Genomic DNA, 23,129 nt, shown 5'->3' with positions numbered 1-23,129 from the left:
AAGAGAATTAGGGGAAAAGAAGAGAGCACAAATGGTACTGAAGAGAGAAAAAATGGTATAAGAGATAAGAAAAGGAAGAAAAAGGAAGAAAACACCAGAGAACAAACAGGTAAACCAAAACAGGTAGACCAAAACAAAAAACAAACACCAAATACCCAATAAAAAGGGTGAGGCAGAATCTTATATACAAAAAATAAGGTTAAGAATTGGATTAATATGGGGAAGACCTTAGTTCAGTATAGCGGAAGTAAAAAGGGGATAAGTGAATAAGAAGAGAACAAGAAGAAAATAATAATAAATTTACCAAAAAAGATTCAAAAAAATGGTATAAAAATAACAAATAACAAAATAAAATAAATTAGAATGATGGAAAAACAATCCAAAAGAAATAGAAAAATAAAGAAACACACACACAAACACACACACACACACACACACACACACACACACAGAAAGAAAATAAAGCAAGGAGAAGAAGAAAAAAGGGATAACAAAATAAAAATAAAAAAATGAAAAAGTGAAGTGTTTCTTTGGCTGGCTTAAGATCCCAGTCTTCTGTACTGTCTGGGTTTCTGTTTCCTGTTGCTGGGACTGAAGGCCTCTCTTTAGGCCAGTCCCTGTGGACTCTCAGGGGCTATTCAGATTTTTTAATCCTTTGTACTATGAGGATATATTCTGGGTATGGCTGTATTGGTTGCCTGGAGACTGGAGGGATGGCCTATCTCTTCAGGAGAAAATGGCTGCCCAGGTCCCTGGCATCAGGTATGACTCAGCACCAGACTCACTGCCATTTATCCTGGACTCTCTCCTCTCCCCAGACACTCCCCAGACTCCACTAGTCCACACCTTCTCTTGTACCTCAGCCAGGGATGAGTGTCCGGATCCGAAAGGTCCTATGAACTAGGCTCACTGAAGGAAAGCAAAGGCCACAGAGAGCGGAAAGAGCTGTGCGAGCACCTCTCCTGCCAGCAATGCGCAGTCTGGGCAGCCCTTCAGGCTGCCCCCTCTGGGCTCAGTCTCTCGTGACTGTGGACCCAGATCTAGAATCCCCTGCCACCAGCAGTCCTGGGGACCTCCTTTCCACAGTCAGATGTTGTGTCTGTCCCAAGGGACATGGCTCAGTGCCATGCGGTTTCCCTCTGACCCTCTGGGCTCAGAGACCTGGCAGTTCTCTCCAGCCCAGATCCTTGATTTTATCTTCCTCCAGGTGAACTCTGCCCTTCCCGACTGCAAATGTAATGCCCAAGTGTCATAAACCCCAAAGACTACCAGGGAGCCGAATCCGATGCAATTGCAGAAAGCCTGTTTTTATTTCGCACTAGTCTGAGCTCAGTCCCACTTACACCCCCGAGGGCAGAGAGAATTTAACATATCAATGGGTTTTATAGGGGGGGGGGGTGCCACTACCTTGGCTGACCTGATTGGTTGCGTTAGGGCTAGGGTCCAGTTACCAGGAGCTGGCCCCGCCCCGCCCTGCCCTCTCACCCCGCCCTGCCCTCTCACAAAGTGTCTCACTAGCTGAGTCTCCTTCGCCAGTTTGAGGTGGATCTTATTCGTTTCAGCTGCTTATTCTATCTGCTCCAGGACAAGGCTCAGGACACATCCGTCTATTTTGCTGGCATTTTTCTAAAGCAAATCTTTGAGGTATTCCAGGGACCCATTGGAATAACCCAAAGCCATTCCCAAATTAAGAGTTTGTTTTAAAAATTTGAACCCTAGTTAGGTTGTCAAATATATTTGTCTAAAAAGATCATATATCATTATGAAACAATGTTAAATGATCTATTTACCCAGAGTGACAATAAAAGATATCAAACATAAACACTGGTTAGCTACTTGTCAGGGTCGCCAAAGGAGGAATGCATGAGGCCGAAAGGGGTAAAAGATTATGAAATTATTAGGTCATCTGGGTATCCTTAAAATGGCACTAACCCCCAAAGACTGGGAGTCAGAGGTTTTCAAAGGACTCTAGGTGGGCTTGTTCTGAGCAGGGAACTCTGTGAAAGTCGGATTCTGGGAAAGTCCAGAGGGGAGAGATAATGGTCTTAGCAAGTGGTATGTGGTCTAAGCAAATGGAATGGTCTCTGAGAAGTGGCCTAAAGGTCAGTTCCCTGGGGAGAGGGTATCAATCTAATGATTTGATCAGATTTAACATTATTGTTAGCAAAATTTTCTTTAGGATTGATATTGTTTTTTTAGTAATCAAGAACCTTATTAAGACAATATAAAACAGAAAATTACTTTAATAAAACATTGAATCTTTGTTTCTAGGAAAAACTTACAATATCTGGAGTAGAATACAAAAAACTTTTTTTTTTGTCAGTTGTATTTTTTTTTTAAATCAACCTTTATTGTTCATATTATTACAAAGGTTCCTCATTTCTTCCCCCCTCCACCAGGTTCCCACCCCACCCTCCACCCCCTCCCCATCCCCCATTGTCCTCATCCATAGGTGCACAGTTTATGTTCAGTCTCTTCCTCCCTCCCTTTCCCCGATAGTAAATCCCTTTTCAGATAGTAAATCAGTTACTTAGCATTTTCTCATATCAATAATACCTCCTCATGCCCAAAGATACACTTCACACAAAAGACATTTCCAAATAGGTCAACCAGCCTTACCCAGGCCCCACCCAAGGCACTCACAGATCAACACCCCAGCGCTATACTAACTCAACACATACAGATCTAAGCCTTCATCACTTGATTCAGCAGACCCTCAAGTTCCCACAAAAGTTTCCAGCCATGTCTGAGAGGCTGCCATGGGGCAGGGGCAGGCGAGGAGTGAGCTGTTCCGGGCCTGGCTGCTCCGGGCCTGGCCTCTGTTGCTCTGGTTCATTCCACAACCAGCTGCTCCGGGTCTGGTCACCACCGCTCCCGACCTAGTTGCTCTGAACTTGGCTGTTGCTGCTCCGGGCCTGGCTGCACCCGACCCGGCTGCTCTGGGCCCGGTTGCTCAGGGCCCGGCCGCTCCGGGCCTGGCCGCTCCCAGCCTGGCAGCTGCTGCTCCGGGCCTGGCCGCACCAGACCCAGCTGCTCCGGGCCTGGCCGCTCCCAGCCTGGCAGCTGCTGCTCCGGGCCTGGCCGCACCAGACCCGGCTGCTCCGGGCTTGGCAGCTTCCAGCCTGGCAGCTGCTGCTCCGGGCCTGGCCACACCCGACCCGGCTGCTCTGGGCCCAGCTGCTCTGGGCCCGGCTGCTCCGGGCCTGGCCACTCCCAGCCTGGCAGCCGCTGCTCCGGGCCTGGCCGCACCAGACCCGGCTGCTCCGGGCCTGGCCTCTCCCAGCCTGGCAGCTGCTGCTCCGGGCCTGGCCGCACCAGACCCGGCTTCTCTGAGCCTGGCTTCCCCGGGCCCGGCCACTCCGAGTCTGGCCGCTCCCAGCCTGGATGCTCCGGGCTTGGCTACTGCTGTTCTGGACCTGGCTGCTCCCAACCCGGCTGCTCTGGGCCCGGCTTCTCTGGGCACGGCCACTCTGGGTCTGGGTGTTCATGGACTGGCCTCCCTGGGCTTGGCTGCCTCCGCCTCAGGCCTGGCTGCCACTGCCCCAGGTCTGGCTGCTCCAGTGCTGGCTGTTGTTGCTCTGGTTCTGGCTGCTGCTGCTCTGGGGCCTGGCCGTTGCTGCTCCAGGCCCGGTTGCCATTGCTTTGTGCCTGGCCACTCTAAGCCTGGCCGCCGCTGTTCCAACATTTTGTCCTTTTTTTTTTTTATAAACGCATTTATGTTGCAATGTTGGCTGGTGAGTTGAGCTCTGACTTAGTCTTTGAATTTTCAAGATCTTCTTTGTATTCTTTCTTAAGTAATTTTACTATCTTTTGCTCTCACTTGATTTCTTTATATTGAGAACTTTGGTTTCTTCCTCCTTGTCCTGGGAGTTCAGCAGGTTGGCCTGTGGCACCCCTTTGTTCTCCGTGGGCTACCGCACTGCTCCAGCCTGTTGCCGGGGTCGGTGCTGCCCAGGAAGCAGTTCCCGGCCTTGGCTCCGTTGCCCGCGCTCAGAGGTCGATGGCTCAGGGGCACCCCCCCGCCCTGGGGGCCCCGTCGCCCGGCTCCCTGCCGGAGCCCGGCTGGCTGGTGTCCGGCAGGGGCTCCTGCTCCCTGTCGCATTCCTCCAGTCTGGAGCTTTTTTTTTTAATCTCCTTCCCACTAGGGGAGTCCAGGATCAGAGTCAACAGACTGTTCTCTGAGCGCAGTGCGCGTGTCTCTGTGGGCTCCGCTTTTCGCCACTCCCTTGGGATTCCACCTCACAGCCCCGTCTTCCCCTGCCCGAGCCTGGGTCCCCAGGGTCTGGTCCAGGACTGGGGTTCAGAGCAGTCCGGACTGAGGCTCAGCGCCGCCAGAGGCTTTGTTTCTTCAAGCTAGGGTAATCCAGCATCAGAGTCAACATTCAGTCCTCTGCGCACAATGTGCGCGCGACTCCGGGGGCTCTGCTTTTCGCTGCTCGCTTGGGATTCTGCCTCACAGTCCCGTCTCCCCTACCGGAGCCTGGGTCCCCAGGGTCTGGCTCATACCTGGGGTCAGCATTGCCGGTTCAGGGGTTTAGCCCAGGCTGGGGGTTTTATTTCCTTCCTGCTAGGGAACGCCAGGCAGCACCCAGCCCTCTCCTCCTCTCCGGCTGTGACCTCTCCGCGTGTGCGCGCATGTGGGCACACAGCATGTCTCCGTACCTTAGGCTCTTTTTCAGCTCCTCTGATTTTCCTTCTGGTTTTCTCTTTCCTTCTTGTTGTAGAATTTTCAGTCAGTCGACTACCTGTAGCTCTGGGCGATGTCCACTCTACATTTTAGTTGTATTCCATTGAAATTGTTGTGTGCTGCTGTGGTTAGGTGTCTACCCGAGTAGCCATCTTGGATCCTCCTCATGCTTATAAGATTTTTCAAGAATCTCCTAGAAAAGGCCAATAAAATAAACAAGACCTATGAAGATATGAAAAGGGGTCAACTAGAAATAAAGAATACATTCTCTGAAATAAAAAATATTATACAGAGTCCTAAAAACAGAAGGGAGGATCGCAAGAATCAAGTCAAAGATGTGGAACACAAAGAGCCAGACGACACTCCTCCACAATCCAGAAAGTTGAAGATAGTGTAAGAAACCTCTGGGAAAACTTCAAGTGAACCAACATTAGAATTATGGGGGTCCCAGAAGATGACAGAGAGCAAGACACCGAAAACATATTGAAAGAGATAGTGACAGAAAACTTCCCCCACCTGGGGATAGAAATAGACTTACAAGTCCAGGAAGCACACAGAACCCCAAACAAAAGGAATCCAAAGAGGACCACACCAAGACACATCATAATTAAAATTCTAAGAGCAAAAGACAAAGAGAGAATATTTTTAAAAAATATATATTTTATTGATTTTTTACAGAGAGGAAGGGAGAGAGATAGAGAGCTAGAAACATCGATAAGAGAGAAACATCAACCAGCTGCCTCTTGCACACCCCCTACCGGGGATGTGCCGCAACCAAGGTATATGCCCTTGACCAGAATCGAACCTGGGACCTTTCAGTTCCGCAGACCGACGCTCTATCACTGAGCCAAACCAGTTTTGGCCAAAGAGAGAATATTAAAAGCAGCAAGAGAAAAGCAGGTAGTTACCTATAAAGGAGCACCATATGATTGTCAGCTGATTTCTCAACAGAAACCATGCAGGCCAGACAGGAATAGCAAGAAATATTCAAGGTGATGAATAGCAAGAACCTACAGCCAAAAATACTCTACCCAGAAAAGCTATCACTCAGAATCGAAGGCCAGATAAAGAGCTTCACAAATAAAAAAAAAAACTAAAGGAGTTCATCACTGCCAAACCAGAATTATCGTATTTTCCGGCATATAAGACAACCCCCTAATTTTACAGTTAAAACATAGGTTTAGGCCTATATTCGCTGTATAAGACTACCCCCCACTTCAAAGAAAAGACTTACTTTGCCGTTAAGATCTGCAGGTAATTTTTGTGCAATTTTGGTCTTTTGCCCCCGATTTTTGGTTGACTTTTTTTCATTTTCAAAAGTCATCTTATACGCTGGAAAATACCTATATGAATTGCTGAAGGGGGTTCTTTAGGAAGAGGAAGAAAATAAAGATAAAAATTATGAACAACAAATAAGTAACTATCAACAAGTGAATCTAAAAAACAAGGGAAGTAAAAAACATGATGAACAATATTAACTGCTGAATATAATAGAATCAGGAGTATGGAAGGGGAGTGGACTGATGATTATCAGGGAAAAGGGGAGGTTGGGGGTGTGGGAAGAGACTGAACATAAACTGTGCACCTATGGATAAGGACAATGGAGGATGGGGAAAGGGCAGAGGGTGGGATGGGAACATTGACCTATGAAGCAGGAGGTCACAGTTAGATTCCTGATCAGGGCACTTGCCTGAGTTGTGGGCTTCATCCCCAGTAGAGGGAGTGCAGGAAGCAACCAATCAATGATTCTTTCTCATCATTGGCATTTCTGTCTCTCTTTCCCTCCCCCTTCCTCTCTGAAATCAATTAAAATATATTTTAAAACACATACAGCTCTAATAGTTTTGGCTCAGTGAATAAAGTGTTGGCCTGTGGACTGCAGGGTCCCAGGTTTGATTCCAGTCAAGGGTATTACCTTAGTTGGGGGCACAAGCCCCGTAGGGGGTATACAGGATGCAGCTGGTCGATGTTTCTCTCTCATCCAGTGTTTTTAACTCTCTATCCTCCCTTCCTCTCTGTAAAAAAAAAAAAAAAAATAAAAAATCAATAAAATATATTTAAAACACACACACACACACACACACACACACACACACACTCCCAGCAAAGAAAAGTCCTGGACTGGTTGGCTTCACAGGGGAGTTCTAGCAAACATTCAAAGAACTAATACCTATCCTCCTCAAACTACTCCAAACAATTCAAGAGGAAAGGCTTCCAAGCTCTTGTTAAGAGGCCAGCATTATCCCAATTCCACAACCAGATAAAGACACTGCCAAGAAAGAAAATTACAGGCCAATATCCCTGATGAACGTAGATGCTAAAATTCTCAACAAAATATTAGCAAATCTGATTCAATAATACATTAAAAGATCACACACCACGACCAAATAGGATATAACCCAGGGATGCAAGGCTGGTGCAATGTTAGCAAATCAATAATTGTGTTATATCACATTAACAAAATGAAGGATAAAAATTACAGATGCAGAGAAGGCATTTGATGAAATACAGCACCCATTGTTGTATTTCTCTGGGCTTTCTAGGACTTCACCGTAGCTGATTTGGTGATTGCTAGGTGGCCTACTTTGTGTAAATGTGTTGGTCTTTCTTCATGTTCGTTTGGGGTTTTATTGTTTACAAACTTTTAATTTTATTTATTTATTTATTTATTTATTTATTTATTTATTTTTGTATTGAGAAAAATAGCCGAAGCATCTTTGACAAAAGGTTCTGAACCAGGCAAAAAGAATCTGAAACATAAGCTTGGGAACACCTCTTCTTGAAGTAGGGGTCTTGAACCACCCTTTCTTTTGTGTTCTCTTCCCCTATTTCCTATTTTGGACCAGATCTTCTGTCCTTAAAACTTGACTCCTACCCTCTTCTATCTGCACCCCAAAAAGCCCATATACCTAAATGCATACACATTTAATGTGTGGGGTGTCACGCCATCTCTTAGATGATTTGTGCAAAAATCCTGAAGAAGTTAAGAATACTCCATCCCTTCTTCCCAATATCCTTGATATGTGGTTCATGTCAGCCACTCAGATTGCTATGTTTTAACCTCTAATCTAGGGGTGTCGAACTCAATCAGAGAAGGGGCCAAAATCTAAAATCCAGCCTAAATCACGGGCCGAATGGTTTTCTGAACAGTCATAAACTGTCATTGTGATGGAAACGCAGCAGAGTGCAGTGATGACAGCGCGGTGTGGGCCACATTGCAAGGCCTGGCGGGACGGATTTGGCCCGCTGGCCTTGTGTTTGACACATGTGCTCTAATCCTAGGGTAGAGAGCAGCAGTGATGGGGCCTTTCATTTTGAAAGGGGTTAGGAAACCAAAAAAAAGAGAGATGAATGTATATCCAAGTCACTCAGGGACTTTTATGCAGGTGCAAAAACTTTGTCAAAGTAGCCACAAGATTGTCTAATAGGAGACGAACGGACGGACGTAACTCCATGTTTACAGCTAGAAACCAAAGCTTTGTGTGAAATCTTGAATTTATGGGGTGGGAGGGAGGGAGGGAGTGTAGGAAAGCACGTACCTGTCTGTTCTTTCCCTGATTCCTTCTCCTCGTTTCTAAACTGCTGGGGACTGAGCGCCCTTGGGCTTTGGTGACCTCCATCACTGGGGACTGTTTATTTGATGGTTGATTTTGCTGTGCCGGGTACTTCCGCTTGCTATCATTTTGTAAAACACATGCTGACTTTTCCCCTTTCCCTCTTTTCTCTGAGAAAATAAAATGAATGAATAAAGACTTATTCCTACTGGAAAAAAAGAAAAAGAAAAAGTATGCTGGTGCAAAACCAGAGTTCAGTTCTTTTTCACTTTGTTAAAAGGAGAAAGTTTTTACTATGTTTGTTCTCCTCCAGATAAAACATTATGAAAGGTGTTCTTCCAAGAAAGCAGGGATTCTATTTAATCACGTCCTTAATTACTTAAGACAACAATTTTCTCAATCTAAAGAACTAAAGTTTTGCTAACCTGTATTTATGTTTAATACATTTTATTGTCACTTAGGGTATAAATAATTTCATATTGTTTTATGATGATACATGACTTTTTTGGTCAAGTATGTTTGACAATTTTCCAAGGGTTCAAACTTTAAAATGATAATTTTTCTTAGGCTGAAAATGGGCCCCTGAAGTCCCTCAAAGACTTGTACTCTCTTTATAAAAGAGCAATTTTAAACTAATTGGGCCTATTTGATATGCTTACATTGCATGGGAAGCTTTATCAATTTAAGAAATAATAATTATGTTATACTTATATACATATATTATTACTAAGGAGAATGTTCTAGAGATTATATAAAAACTCCAAGAATCTACAAAGTTCTGATACATGTTTATTTGTAGTTCTAATTGTTAACTTAAAATGTTGTTACAGAAAAAGACAAATTTTCTTGTCAATTTCATGATAATCAGATCTGTGTCTTTTTAAGCTTTGACACTTATATAGTCATTGTTTGACTCTGATGCTTTTACAAATATGTTTTTGTCTTCAGAAAGATCCATGGAGAAAATGAATTTATCCTAAAATATAGGTTTCTGAGAATAAGTGTTCAAACCATACCTTTAAACTGGATGAGGATTTGCAGAACTTTAAGGAATAACGGGATTCATAAAAGTGCTGGCAAATGATTGAGATAAATAAGAATTGCCTGGCTGGTGTGGGTCAGTGGTTGAGCGTCGACCTATGAACCGGAGGTCATGGTTTGACTCCTGGTCAGGGCACATGCCTGGGTTGTGGGCTCATTCCTCAGTGTGGAGTGGCAGAAGGCAGCCAATCAATGATTCTCTCTCATCATTGATGTTTCTCTCTCTGCTCTCCCTTCCTCTCTGAAATAAATAAAAATATATTTAAAAACAAAAACAAACAAAAAAAGAGACAAGCAAGAATTGATTATATGGGACTGAACGAACTGAGGGGACTATAATTTTTGTTTGCAATATTACTGATTTTAAAAGTTTTTTGTTTTTCAGATATAAGGAAACTTATTTTTATTAGGGCAATTTGATAAGTTATACCTTTGTAATTAGTACTGAAACATTTACGATTTTCTCCAAAGCCAATACCTCCAGAATTTAGAAACTCTTTTTTTTATTTTATTTTATTATATTTTATTGATTTTTTACAGAGAGGAAGAGAGAGGGATAGAGAGTTAGAAACATCAATGAGAGAGAATCATCGACCAGCTGCCTCTTGCACATCCCGTACTGGGGATGTGCCAGAATTTAGAAACTCTTGAGTGAGTATCATTTTTTTACACGACAATTATGTTTGTTTGCATAAATTCAATCAGAATCTGTTTTTTCATGACACAATCGGAAACTGGTTTTATTAACTACGTCTTTGACAGGAATGTCATGTTGGAGCGACATATGCAAAGGCTTAGATGTCACCAGAAAGCTTTAAAGAATTAAGACAGAGCAGCCCGAGTGCACCTGAACAGATGAGGCCTATTTCAGCCCTGTTCTCTACTACCACCACCTCTGTGCCAATCTACAGAGAAATCCTGCGCCCGAGAACTCTCACAGCTGACAGTGGGCCCCCTGGCAGGCTGCAGCTGTGCTAGTCAGGGTTGGAAACACACTTCCACCCCTGCCCCCAGCAGCCCCAACTGGCATACGGCCATAGCCATCCCCAATCGGGCTCAGGCTGGGCCCTCTGGGCTGGCTGGTTTCTTTGTAATCCTTAACCTGCCTGTCCCTCTCAGGGAGGAAGCAATACTCCAGCTAATGTTTGTGGGAAGACGGCCACCCTGTCCTACTCCTAGCCCAGCTTTATGGGGGGGCGGGAGGGTGGGGAATCCTGGGCCGGGCTTGCGCCCGTCCCCTTCTGCATGTCTGAGGCCACCGGCAGTTGCCGTTCCTGATCAGATTTAAAAGCCCCGTATTTATAATTTTTATACTTTGTCCAGACCCTGGCGCTTTCCTCATCCCCAGGTCTCACGGGGCAGGGGCTGTTTTTAACATGTCAGTTTGTATTAATTTTTGAACTGGTCAATAAACAATAATTTGCTAAAAATGAAATAAAATAAAATAATATAAAATAAAATAAAAATTAAGACATAGTTTGAAAACCATGGGGGAAAAACAGCTTGGTATCTTGCTTACATAATTCATAGAAGTCTTTTCAGGTAAAGAATGGGATTGCTTTTCTGGGAGATGGCAAAGGAACTACTTCAAGGCAATTTTGGGAATCCCCAAAACTTGAGAAAATTACTCAAATCTATGGGTATTGATGGCAACTATGTGGCTTAGCTTCTTAGCCTCAAAAGGCCAATTAAAGTTCAATCTGGAGAGTCCTTATGAAATTCCATCAAAACAGATTTAAGAGAGCCTATATGATCAGTTGCTATTCTTTTTTTTTTATAGTTATAGTTTTTTTTTTTTAAATATTTCATTGATTTTTTACAGAGATGAAGAGAGAGGGATAGAGAGTTAGAAACATCGATGAGAGAGAATCATCGATCAGCTGCCTCTTGCATACCCTACTGGGGATGTGCCCTCAACCATGGTACATGCCCTTGACCGGAATCGAACCCGGGGCCTTTCAGTCCACAGGCTGATGCTCTATCCACTGAGCCAAACCGGTTTTGGCAATCAGTTGCTATTCTTGTTGTATTTACACAAATCAATCAGGCCAAATTCATTGAAATTAGACATATGCAATCTTTGGTAAAAATGATGGTGATTTTTAGGGAGAGAAACCAAATTTTAATAGAAATTATAATAAATGTACACAGTTTTGGATATTAGATTCTAGTTAATTGTGACTAAAGTTATTGTTTACCTGTGTAAACTGGACTGGATCCTGAATTTTTCTAGTTTTCTTAAATATTTGGCTATAATTGTTATTGGTGCTTGGGCCCTTGGTTTCCCCAAAATAAAAATTAAGAGGACCCACCAGAGACATTTCTGGACAGATTTGATTAAGCTTATGCTTGAGCACAGGGGAGGCAGCATGGAGAAAAGAAAGGTCCTTCACAGTAACCCCTGTCTAACCTGTGAAAGGGATCAAGTGGGTGGTATGTTCCCCGATGGGAGAGAACACAAATGAATGGCTGGACTGAGCCCAGAGAACTCTTTGTTTCCTGGGATTACAGCCAGGAGCTTTTTCAAATAACCCACCAGCTTCCCAAGATTTTGTGGGCTTCTGATAGGTCCACCCCACTAGCCAGTGATCCCTTTCGACAGGCCTCTGTAGACATCTCCCTCCTGCATAGTTTTTTGTTTTTTTTTTAAAATATATTTTATTGATTGTACAGTGAGGAAGGGAGAGAGATAGAGTTAGAAACATCGATGAGAGAGTCATTGATCAGCTGCCTCTTGCACACCCCCTACTGGGGATATGCCCGCAACCAAGGTACATGCCCTTGACCGGAATCGAACCCAGGACCTTTCAATCCCCAAGCCCACGCTCTATCTATTGAGCCAAACCGGTTTCGGCCCTCCTGCATAGTTTGAATTCTAATGTGCATTCCTTACCATTTCCTATGCCTGCCCTTTTCCACCCCCAACCACCTGCACCCTTGATCTTGTACTGGAATGGGAAAGGGAAGGGTGTTAATTTCCTTGGAAGGACAATGGTGTGATTCCTGGGGCTGTAAAACTGTAGCTTACTGATAAGCAAAGAAGCTCAAGGTTCTCAGCTGACCACACCTTGCTCTCCTCCAGTTAACATTTGCCTACCTCCGGTAACAACGTTTTAAAAAGGTTTGTTGTTTTGAGCCATGTTAAAATGTGTATACCTATGTAAACCTTAATCATCAAGGATCACAGAATGGATTCTTTGACTTTGAAAAACTTTAATATTTAAGGGCATTTCTAGAGAGTCCTTATTCTAACCCAATGTTCTATTGGTAGTTTTGGAAGGATCAAAAAAAATTTTTTAGAGGTATTTTTATTGATTTCAGAGAGGAAGAGAGAGGGAGAGAGAGAAACATCAGTGATGACAGAGAATCATTGATTGGCTGCCTCCTGCACGCCCCCTACTGGGGATCGACCCTGCAACTCAGGCATGTGCCTTTGACCAGAATCGAAGCCGGGACCCTTCAGTGTGCAGGCCAATGCTCTATCCACTGAGCCAAACCAGCTAGGGTGGAAGGATCAAATTTTTATAGAAACTTAAAAGGACACAAAAAATCCCTTAACAAAGTTAAAGAGAAGTAATGTGACTCAGAAACCCACAAAAACAGCAATATGAGGCTGAAAAATGAAAGTGTCTAATTAAAAACAGACTGAACATTTTCTTCCCTCAGATGTGCTTTGGAGATACCCAGACACCTGCATGCTGTCTAATTCCTTACCCAAATTTTAGTCTCCAGTCTCACTAAGATTATATATCAGTGCAGAAGGAAATCGTAACAGTCTCCTCCACTAATACTGATGGAAAGCCTTATGGTACACACAAAGAAAAAAACTGTAGCAGACACAAAAAGGACAAAAAGAAAACAGTTCAAGTCTATCACTCCAAAAAATCCATGACATCACAAAGGAAGACAGCATGAGAGAAAGAAAGGAACAAAAAAACTACAAATAGAAAACAATTACAAAATGGTAATGCTATTACATTCCTTCTTAGTCCTTTTGCTGATCCATCTCCCTGGACAGACATGTGCATGTCCCAGTCCTCTGGGCTCTGTTGTGTCCTCTGTCTTCAGTTTCCACTGTCTCCTCCTAGAGGAACCCTCAGCACTCAGAGCCAAGTACCTCAGAAGTGCTGATGTCCCAGGATGTGGACCACTAGCCCTATAGACACCACACCCTCCAAGGCTCAATTCACCTGAGCATTTCAGTTTGGTGCCTCACTCCCCACACACAGGCTTGGGCAGAAGTAGGTTTATAGTTGTGAGTACGCGAAACACAGATGTTATTCTTATATTATTTACTAGAGGCCCATTGCATGAAGAGATTCATGCAATAGGCCTTCCTTCCCTTGGCTTCCGGCACTGGTTTTCCTCCGGCACCCGGGACCCAGGCCTTCGCTCGGGCCAGAGCCTGCCATCTTCGCTGCAGACACCGGGGTCTGCAGTCTTTTTTTTTTTTTTTTATAAATTTTTATTGTTCATATTATTACAAATGTTCCTTTCCCCCCCTTCTCACCCCACCCTCTGCCCTTTCCCCACCCCCCATTGTCCTCATCAATAGGTGCACAGTTTATGTTCAGTCTCTTCCCACATCCCCCTCTCCCCTTTTCCCCAAGAATAAACAGTTCACTCCCCTTCCATACCTCTGATTCTATTATATTCAACAGTTAATATTGTTCCTCAGATTTTTTTTTTTTTAGTTTCCTTGGTTTTTAGATTCACTTGTTGATAGTTACGTATTTGTTGTTCATAATTTTTATCTTTATTTACTTTCTCTTCTGAAAGAACCCCCTTCAGCAATTCATATAAATCTGGTTTGGTGGTGATGAACTCCTTTAGCTTTTTTTTATTAGTGAAGCTCTTTATCTGACCTTCGAATCTGAGTGATAGCTTTGCTGGATAGATTATCTTTGGCTGTAGGTTCTTGCTATTCATCACCTTAAATATTTCTTGCCATTCCCGTCTGGCCTGCATGGTTTCTGTTGAGAAATCAGCTGACAATCGTATAGGTGCTCCTTTATAGGTAACTACCTTCTTTGCTCTTGCTTCTTTAATATTCTCTCTTTGTCTTTTGCTCTTGGAATCTTAATTATGATTTGTCTTGGTGTGGTCCTCTTTGGATTCCTTTTGTTTGGAGTTCTGTGCGCTTCCTGGACTTGTAAGTCTAATTCTTTCACCAGGTGGGGAAAGTTTTCTGTCACTATTTCTTTCAGTATGTTTTCGATATCTTGCTCTCTCTCATCTTCTGGGACCCCCATAATTCTGATGTTGCTTCGCTTGAAGTTGTCCCAGAGGTTTCTTACATTATCTTCAACTTTCTGGATTCTCTGGCCTTCTTGCATCTGCGAAGGAGAGTCTTCTGGCTCTTTATGTTCCAAATCTTTGACTTGATTCTTGCGATCTTCCATTCTGTTTTTAGGACTCCATAAAATATTTTTTATTTCGGGGTCTGCAGTCTTATCTTCCCTGCGGCACTCAACTCCTGTAGATCCTTTCCCCCTACCCTGTACCCTGCCCGCCCTCCCTCTCATAGCAGACATCCTGCCCTGCCTGGCCACTCGATGCCTGGAGCAGCTGGGTGGCCGCCATCTTTGGCTTTCTAATTTGCATACTCACTCTGATTGGCTGTGGGCGTAGTCAAGGTATGGTCAATTTACATGTTTGTGTATCATTAGGTAAGATTACTGATTGTATAATTGTCCATATAAGCAACTGTAAACCTACTTTGGCCCTACCCTGTGTTATCCGTCAGCAAGTACTAACCACTCACCCTGACTGTGGCCCCAAACCTTCCTAATTTACTCCTAGCTCTGCTCACCATCCTGTTCAAGCCTACCCATCTCGCTCCCAGACCACACCAAAGGCGCCTGAAGTTCTCCTGCATGTGCATTCGTTCTGTGTGCCTGTTGGGACGCGGTCCTTCTCTCTCCATGTCCTGACACCTGGACAGGCTCACATGTACAGTGTGGACTTGCCCTAATGAAGGGTACAAAAGTCACTCCTATGATGCACACAGTAACAAAAGGAAATGGATATTCTTTGTTTTTAAAAATATATTTTATTGATTTTAGAGAGGGAGAGAAAGATAGAAACATCAATGATGAGAGAGAATCATTGATCGGCTGCCTCCTGCATGCCCCCACAACCTAGGCATGGGCCCTTGGCCAGAATTGAACCTTCAGTCCACAGGCCGACGCTCTATCCATTGAGCCAAACCAGCTAGGGTAGAAATGGATATTCTTAAAAGGAGTTTAAGTAACCTTGGGTACTACTCTTGACCCCTCTGGATGCCCTTGTTCAGGAGCAGATCAATTCCTAACTCATCCAAGTTAGGGGAAAGAAGGAAACGTGTGAGGCATATCCCCCAGTTAATCTCCTACCAGGCATGGTTCTGATGCCTTTCCTGTGCAGAGAACCACAGGGAACACAGACACCCCTCCAGGTAGAACACCAAGGGCTGCTCCTTATAAACATGCCCTGGAGGATCCACCAGGTACTTCCAGTCTTGCTGCCCTCCCCGCCTTTACACACACCTTTAATCCAAGAATGTGCACAGAAAATACACATCTGATCCTATCAGTTCTCTGCCTAAAGCTTTTTGGAGATGTCTCTCACTCACAACATGAAACCCATGCTCCCTACAGTATCCTGTGTGATCTTCTCCCACCTGCCCTTGTGACCTCTTCACACCTCGTTCACACCAGGTGACCCCTAGCTTTGCTCAAACAAGCCCAGCTCCTACCCCCTGAGGCCATAGTTCCTGTGGTGCTCTCTGAGGACTCCTCTACCGGGCTCTCTGCACCAAGGACAGTGGCTCTCTGCATGAAGGTCACCTTACTAACAGGCCTCTCTCCCACCCATCACTCAGTTATCCTCATGGTTCCTATCTCACCTTATGCCCTCCACTAGCAGTTGTATGGCACAAAGAATACATCTAATAAATACCTATGGATAAAGAACCAGGAGCTGCAGGATTCAGAGGGCCAAAAAGACCAAGAGACAAGAGGTGGAGACCAGTCTTAGAATATACCTGCTGGACAGCACTTGCCTGAGAAGCTGCCCTTCCATTCTTGTTGGGCAGCTAGTGGCTGGTGAACTCTGTCCTGCCCTGTGGTCATGGCTGAGGCAGCCAGGACCTGTGTTACAAAGCAGGGACAGCACGAGTGGCTTCCAGACTCTTACCCTTCCCAGGACGTTTCCCATTTTGTGGAGGTTATCCAATTTGTTGGTATATTTTTTTTTATTTGTACTTCCTTATAATCTTTAATTTCTATAAGATTGTTTATAATGTGCCCTCTTTCATTTCTGATGTTAGTTATTTGAGTCTTCTTTAGTTTTAAATTTTCTTTTTTAAAAATATATTTTATTGATTTTACACAGAGAGGAATTGAGAGGGACAGAGAGTTAGAAACGTCGATGAGAGAGAAACACCGACCAGCTGCCTCTTGCACAACCCCCACTGGGGATGTGCCCACAACCAAAGTACATGACCTTGACCGGAATCGAACCCAGGACGTTTCAGTCGGCAGGCCAACGCTTTATCCACTGAGCCAAACCAGTCCTGGCTAGTTTTAAATTTTCATCTTGGAGATTTGCCAATTTTGTTTGATCTTTTTGAGGAATGAATTCTTAGTTTCCTTGATTTTTTTCTATTATTTTTCAATTCCCTTGTTTGTTCATCTCTACTATTATCTCTAGTATTTCCTTTCTTTTGCTAGATTTGGGTTTAGTTTGTTCTTTTTATAATTTCTTTAGATGTAAAATTACCTTGTTGATTTGAGATCTTTTCTGTTTTAAAGTAAGCATTTCAAGCTATAAATTTCCCCTCTGGCACTGCCTTCACTGCATTCCATAAGTATTAATATGTTATGTTTTCTTAATTTTCACTGACTCAAGATATTTTCTTATTTCCCATGTAGTTTCTTCTTTGAGCTATTGTTTAAGAGTTGCTTTATAGCCACTATTTGTAGATTTCCCACCCCCAGTTTTTCTTCAGCTACTGAATTCTAATTGCATTTTATTGGGATTAAAAAAATCTATAATAATAAAAGCCTACGTGACCATTGCAAATGAAGGGATGACCAAACAGGCTGCTTGGGGTAACCAGGCCGGCAAGGAATTAGTGAAGGGCGACCAAACGACTGAGCAGCAGGCTGCGTGGGGCGACTGGACCCACAGGGGGCAATTGGGGGTGACCAGGCCGTTGGGGGAGGAAGCAGTGGGGGTTACCAGGCCAGCAGGGGTAGCAGTTAGGGGCAACCAGGCCAGTGTGCAGGGCAATTAGGAGCAATCAGGCAGGCAGGCATGTGAGCAGTTAAAAGCCAGTGGTCGTTCCCAGATTATGAGAGGAATGTACTGTACTGGATTGGAGAGGGTGCAGGCTGGCTGAGGGGACCCCTCCCCACCCAGTGCACAGATTTCATGCACCAGGCCTCTAGTAATTTGTATAATTCCAATTTTTTAAACTTATTAAGACTTATTTTGTGACCTAATATATGGTCTATTTTGGAGACTATTCCATGTACACTTTAGAAAAATGAGTATTCTGCTATTGTATGCTAAAGTTGACTGTATATGTCTATGTTTAATTGGCTTATATTTTTGTTCAAGTCCTATATTTCCTTATTGATCTCTGGTCTGGTTGTTCCATCCATTATTGACAGTGGAATATTGAAGTCTCCTGGCAGTACTGAAGATCTCCTTCTTCAATTCTGTGAATGTTTGCTTTATATATTTAGGAACTCTGATGTTGAGTGCATATATGTTGATAATTGTTATATATTCATGGTAAATTGACCCTTTATCAGTACATAAAGTCCTACTTTGCCTCTTGTAACAGTTTTTTAGTTAAAGTCTATTTTGTATGGTATTAATATAGCTACCTCTGGACACAGAAACCAAAGCAGGAATTTCAGAGCTGCACCAGATTAAATGGAAAGAAGCCATTTTAAGAAAACTTGTGCCAGGACTGGCCAGCAGACCTTAAGCAACGAATGAATAGATTACTCTGACACACATTGCTATGAAAGAGAGCCTAAGGGGCTGGTTGGCATCAAAACAGCCCCGTTCACCTGCCTCCTTAGGCTTTTATTGTATCAATAGCTTGAACTCAAATTAACCTCTAGATATTATAAGCAGGCTAAGCATCCTTGAGAAAGCACATGCTTCTACAAGGTCAGGTCGAAAAGACTAAGCATAGAGATTCCAGCAAAACACCTGGGGGCTCGGACTTGTTTGGCAAAGTCAAGGCAGGGGCTGCCGCCTTCAGCAAGGTCATCCTAAGAGGCCCCTGGCTTTTCAGAGACTCCTCCTTACAGATTTTCCAACAAAGTCCTGTGCCTACCCACAAATTTGTACATTAATCTCACTATTTTAACTCCCCCCTTAACTGGCATAATGGCTTTGCTCCTTCAAAAGCTTGCATAGTCAGAAGTCTCAGTGTCACCTGCAGATCATTTGAGGTACTTTTTACACTTGGAAGCATTTTCCTATATTCTGCTCTTTGCTCTGAAAGTATGGTTCTGAAAGAACGGGGGAAACACAGTGTGTCTCACCATTTGGGAATACTTCAGTGCTTCAGACAGACTTGAATGCAGGAGAGATGTTTCCAGCTCAGAGCCTCACTCCTCAACAAAAGCACTTGGTCCATCCTCAGAAATTCACATTGCTCACCGCCTCTGATAGCATGGCAGTCCTGACCCCCAAGGCTCTCCTCTGTGGTCCTATGGATCTCAGGGCCCACCTCCCAACCAGCCCCTTGCCCAGGCCTCCTTGACACCACAGGACACCCCAGCAAAATGCTTTTCTATAAGAGCAAAGAACAGATACATAGTCTTGCCCTGATCCACTGTGGAAGCAGACTTTCTTCTTATTGATTCTTTCAAATAGGCAAGTACTTTGGTGCTATTGTGAAGCATGAGGTTGGCCTCACTCCAATCAATTTTCATTTCCAATGATAAGGTCTCATTTTGTGAATTTACATGTACATCAACCACAGGTTTATTCACCCGGGAAAGTGCATCTGGTAGGCGAGGGCTCTCCTGTGTTCAAAGGCTACACAGTACCGTGTCCGAGTCCTCTCCCTGCACTTTTGTGAGGCAGGTGCTCAGAGTCTCTCTTCCGCCCCACGCTGGGTTCTCTGATGCAGGGAGCCCGAGGACATGCCTGTCTTAGTCCGTGGAAGGTCTTCAGTTGATCTCCATATGAACCTATTTGAGAATGACTCAGTGGTGACAAGCCACTCATAAGGGATCGAGGGCGACTTTACTTATGGATCCAGTATTTACAAAGCCCTCCCAGGAAAGCCAGCCTAGAGGGAACCTGGCATACAAGATCCCAGTCCTAGGTGGTCACGCAAGTCATTTGCTGGCAGGTCAGGAACCTCAGCAACTTTTGGGTTGGATGTTGAGTATCATGGAAGACGCAATACATAGAGGTAGGGGACAGTTAGGCCAATAGAAGATGAGCGGTGTACAGGTCAGCCCTTTGCAGAAGACCACATAGGAGTAGGTGGTGGCCAGGCGCGAGAGCCAGACAGCTAGACCCCCCAGCTCGCCACCCACCTGCCAAGCACCCACAGGCCACAGACACAGCCCTCTGGTTCTCTGAAGTCCGCTCATACCCTCTCTAGGGCATCCTAGGCCTTTTTCAGGACCATTGGCCCGCTGGACTTGCTGAAGGAGCGATGAGGCAGTGACTAGGTTGGGTTACAATGTGGGAAGCACCTCCGAGGTTATATATTTTTAAGAAGTCATAGGAGATCAGTAACAATTTAAAAAAAAATTATTGAGATAGATTTGTTGTTCCACTTATTTATACATTCATTGGCTGCTTTTACATGTACCCCCATGAGGGAATGGAACCTGCAACCTTGGCATATTGGGACCATGTTCCAACCGACTGAGCTACCTGGCCAGGGCATCAACTTGAACTTATTCAGTCTTCTCATCTGAGACCATTCAGCTTTGGCCGGATCCTGTAATCTTGGATGTAAACCAGGAGTCCTGGTTCTAATATGATTAAACATCACCCAGCTGCGTGAACTGCGGCTGCCGCCTCCCCTCTTGGGTCTCTATGGTAAAGGACAGAATCTCTCACACTGCATAACTCAACATCTGTGCCAGCGTTTACTCATATATGCAGTAAACGGCTCACTTGAGGATTCCACTTCAGCTCTGACAACTGTATACTCATATATAATCATCACCCAATCAGGACAGAAAGTTTCCACCCCCCCAGAAAATCCCCTTTGCCCCTTCTAGTCAATTCCCATTCATCCCTATAAGAGACAGTCACTTCCTCACAGGCTTTTAGTAAAACTCAACAGAGGAATATATATATGAGGGCACCTTGGAAAATCTAAATTAAAGGCTTATCCCAGAATGTGAAGGTGTTATGACTAACAATAATGTGCCATATTAGTAGTCTAAGTAAAACATCATCTAGTCCCAATGAAGCTGAAAAGGCACTTAGCAAAATTAAATACCTATTCTCATCCTCTCCCCTCCCACCCTCATTTTTAAACAAGAAGTTTATTTAAATAACAAGATGCCTGATTTGAAAGGAGGACTATTGAGGCTTTATTTCTTTTAGAGTAATTTATTCCTATTAAAAGAGAGATTACCCTACATATAAGCTAATTACAAAAAAGTTGTAACATTGTCCCTAGTTTACAATGATAAATGAAAAAAAACATAACTTGCTGGAACATAAAAATAAATGTTGAATGGGCATTGGTGCCAAGCAAGACACCACTTAGTAAACTAATGAAAGCCTGTTGTGAATGGCAGGGTTTGCAAATGAGGCAAACATCTTCAGACCAAAGAATGTCTTGGTCTGAAGGAACAGAGTTCTGGAGTAAAGTCGGAGCTCCCTTTTTACTGGACACCTCCTGTCCGCTACTGGAACATTACCAATTCTATCTTCATTCATTTCCAATGGTGCAGATGTGTGTGTTTCACTGAGTGGTTACCTGTCAAATTGGAATCTGACCTGCCTCATTTGCAAACCCTGACATTCACAACAGGCTTTCATTAGTTTACTAAGTGGTGTCTTGCATGGTACCACAGAACTATCCTATTCTGCCACTTTCAAATTAATATGAGAGTTGTTCTCAGTTTTGACTTTTTTCTTGGACTTTTATTGGCCATGGAAAGTGCTGGAGTCTCATTAACTGTCACTTCACAAAAAAAGGTACCAGATTCACACCAATCAAGCACAGAAGCAGCACCAGGAATGGCAGAAGAAAGAGGTGGCAGCACTTATTCTTAAAACAGATCAGAATAGGGGGATGCATACATCATGATAAAATTTTCTGTTGAAAAACAAGAGCCAGAGTCATTAATAATGGTGAAAGGCCTTCCCAATGAAACCAAATCAAAACCAAAATGCCTACCTTCTCAAACCATCATTGAACATTGTACTAAAAGTTCTAGCATATGCAATAAGACATGAAACAAAAATAAAAGGCAACATCCTTCCAGTCAAGATGGCAGAGTAGGTAAATGTGGTACTCGAATCCTCCCACATCCACATCAAAATTACAACTAAACTACAGAACCACTATCATTCAGAACCACCTGAAATCTGGCTGAATAAAAAAGTTATACAACTAGGACATTAAAGAAGCCACCTCAAGACTGGTAGAAGAAGTGCAAATGCTAGACAAGCTGGTCCCACACCCAAGTGTGAAGGATAAAAATTGGGAGGGATTTACCAGCTGCTGAGGTTCCCTCTGAGGATCCATCAACCTGGTTCACACTGTTTGCTCTGCCTTGGTGACTCCCTGAGGTTCCACTTCACCCAACTTTTAAGTCCACCCAGTGGCTTTTCCATATGAATGGCTTCAGATTTTTCCTAAAATCTCCTAAGTAAGCAGCATCGGGCTTCAGTAAGCCCTGCACTTCTTGCTAAAGTGACCCCACATCTGGTACACATAGTGGCAGCCCACCATGGTTCACAGGTTGGCCTTGCCTGGGCACCTCCAAACCAGCACAAGTAGCAACCATCTGCAGACCACTTTGTAGCTCTTGCTGAGTGGCTGTGGGAAGAACATAAGTGGCAATTGACCTTGGTCTGCACCTCCCAAGAGGCCTCGGAGCCAGCATATGGATGGACAGCTTCAGACCATTTTAAAGCACCACTACCTAACCAACTCCACAAGCAACATACTCAAGGGGCAGACTCAGTGGGCACCAGAGCCCCACTGATGTAAGTCCTGCTCTGTGGGGTGAGTCCCTGCACAGTTGATTCTCCAAAGTAGTTGGAGATCAGTGGTCCATGATCCCAATCTTTGCAGTCAATTGGCTTGGGGGTAAATCACTCTCATTGACATACCAACAGCAATCAAGACTCAATTACAAGAAGCAGGTGTACAGAGCTCACACAGGTGGTGCACCTCAAGTGCCAGCTTGTGTGATCGGGGAAGGCTGTGCCACTGGACCTACAGAACACTTACTGCATTAGGCCACTCTACCAAACTTGGCTCTACCTAATACGTAGAAACAAGCACAGGAAGGCTGCCAAAGTGAAGAGATAAACATGTTCCAAATGAAAGAACAGAACAAAGCTCCAGAAAAAGAACTAAACAAAATGGAGACAAGCAATCCACTAAATGTAAAGTTCAAAAGACTGCACATGTAAGGATGCATGATTAACTTAGGTGAAGAGTAGGGGAACTTAGAACTTCAACAAGAGACAGGAAACAGGAAAACACAGGTAGAAAACATAAAAGAGAACCAGTCAGAAACGAAGGCCACACTAACTGAAATGGAGAATCTATAATAATAAAAGAGTGTTGGCCGAAACCGGTTTGGCTCAGTGGATAGAGCATCGGTCTGCGGACTGAAAGGTCC

At 44.0% G+C, this 23,129-nt stretch overlaps 1 protein-coding gene across 1 annotated transcript; it reads right to left on the bottom strand.

Annotated features, from left to right (window-relative positions):
• Positions 1–18,628: 18,628 nt before the first annotated feature.
• FAM220A (family with sequence similarity 220 member A) lies at positions 18,629–19,322 on the bottom strand (the record flags this gene model as incomplete). Its single annotated transcript, XM_036450577.2, is given in 3 exon segments — positions 18,629–18,797; positions 18,844–18,926; positions 19,011–19,322. Coding segments are annotated over 3 exon segments (549 nt in total), but the record flags the coding sequence as incomplete, so codon positions are not given.
• Positions 19,323–23,129: the final 3,807 nt, after the last annotated feature.

This window comes from Pipistrellus kuhlii, unplaced genomic scaffold (assembly GCF_014108245.1).
Source record: "Pipistrellus kuhlii isolate mPipKuh1 unplaced genomic scaffold, mPipKuh1.p scaffold_m20_p_21, whole genome shotgun sequence".
NCBI classification, from domain to species: Eukaryota; Metazoa; Chordata; class Mammalia; order Chiroptera; family Vespertilionidae; genus Pipistrellus; species Pipistrellus kuhlii.
This window is presented reverse-complemented; position numbering and strand designations above follow the sequence as displayed.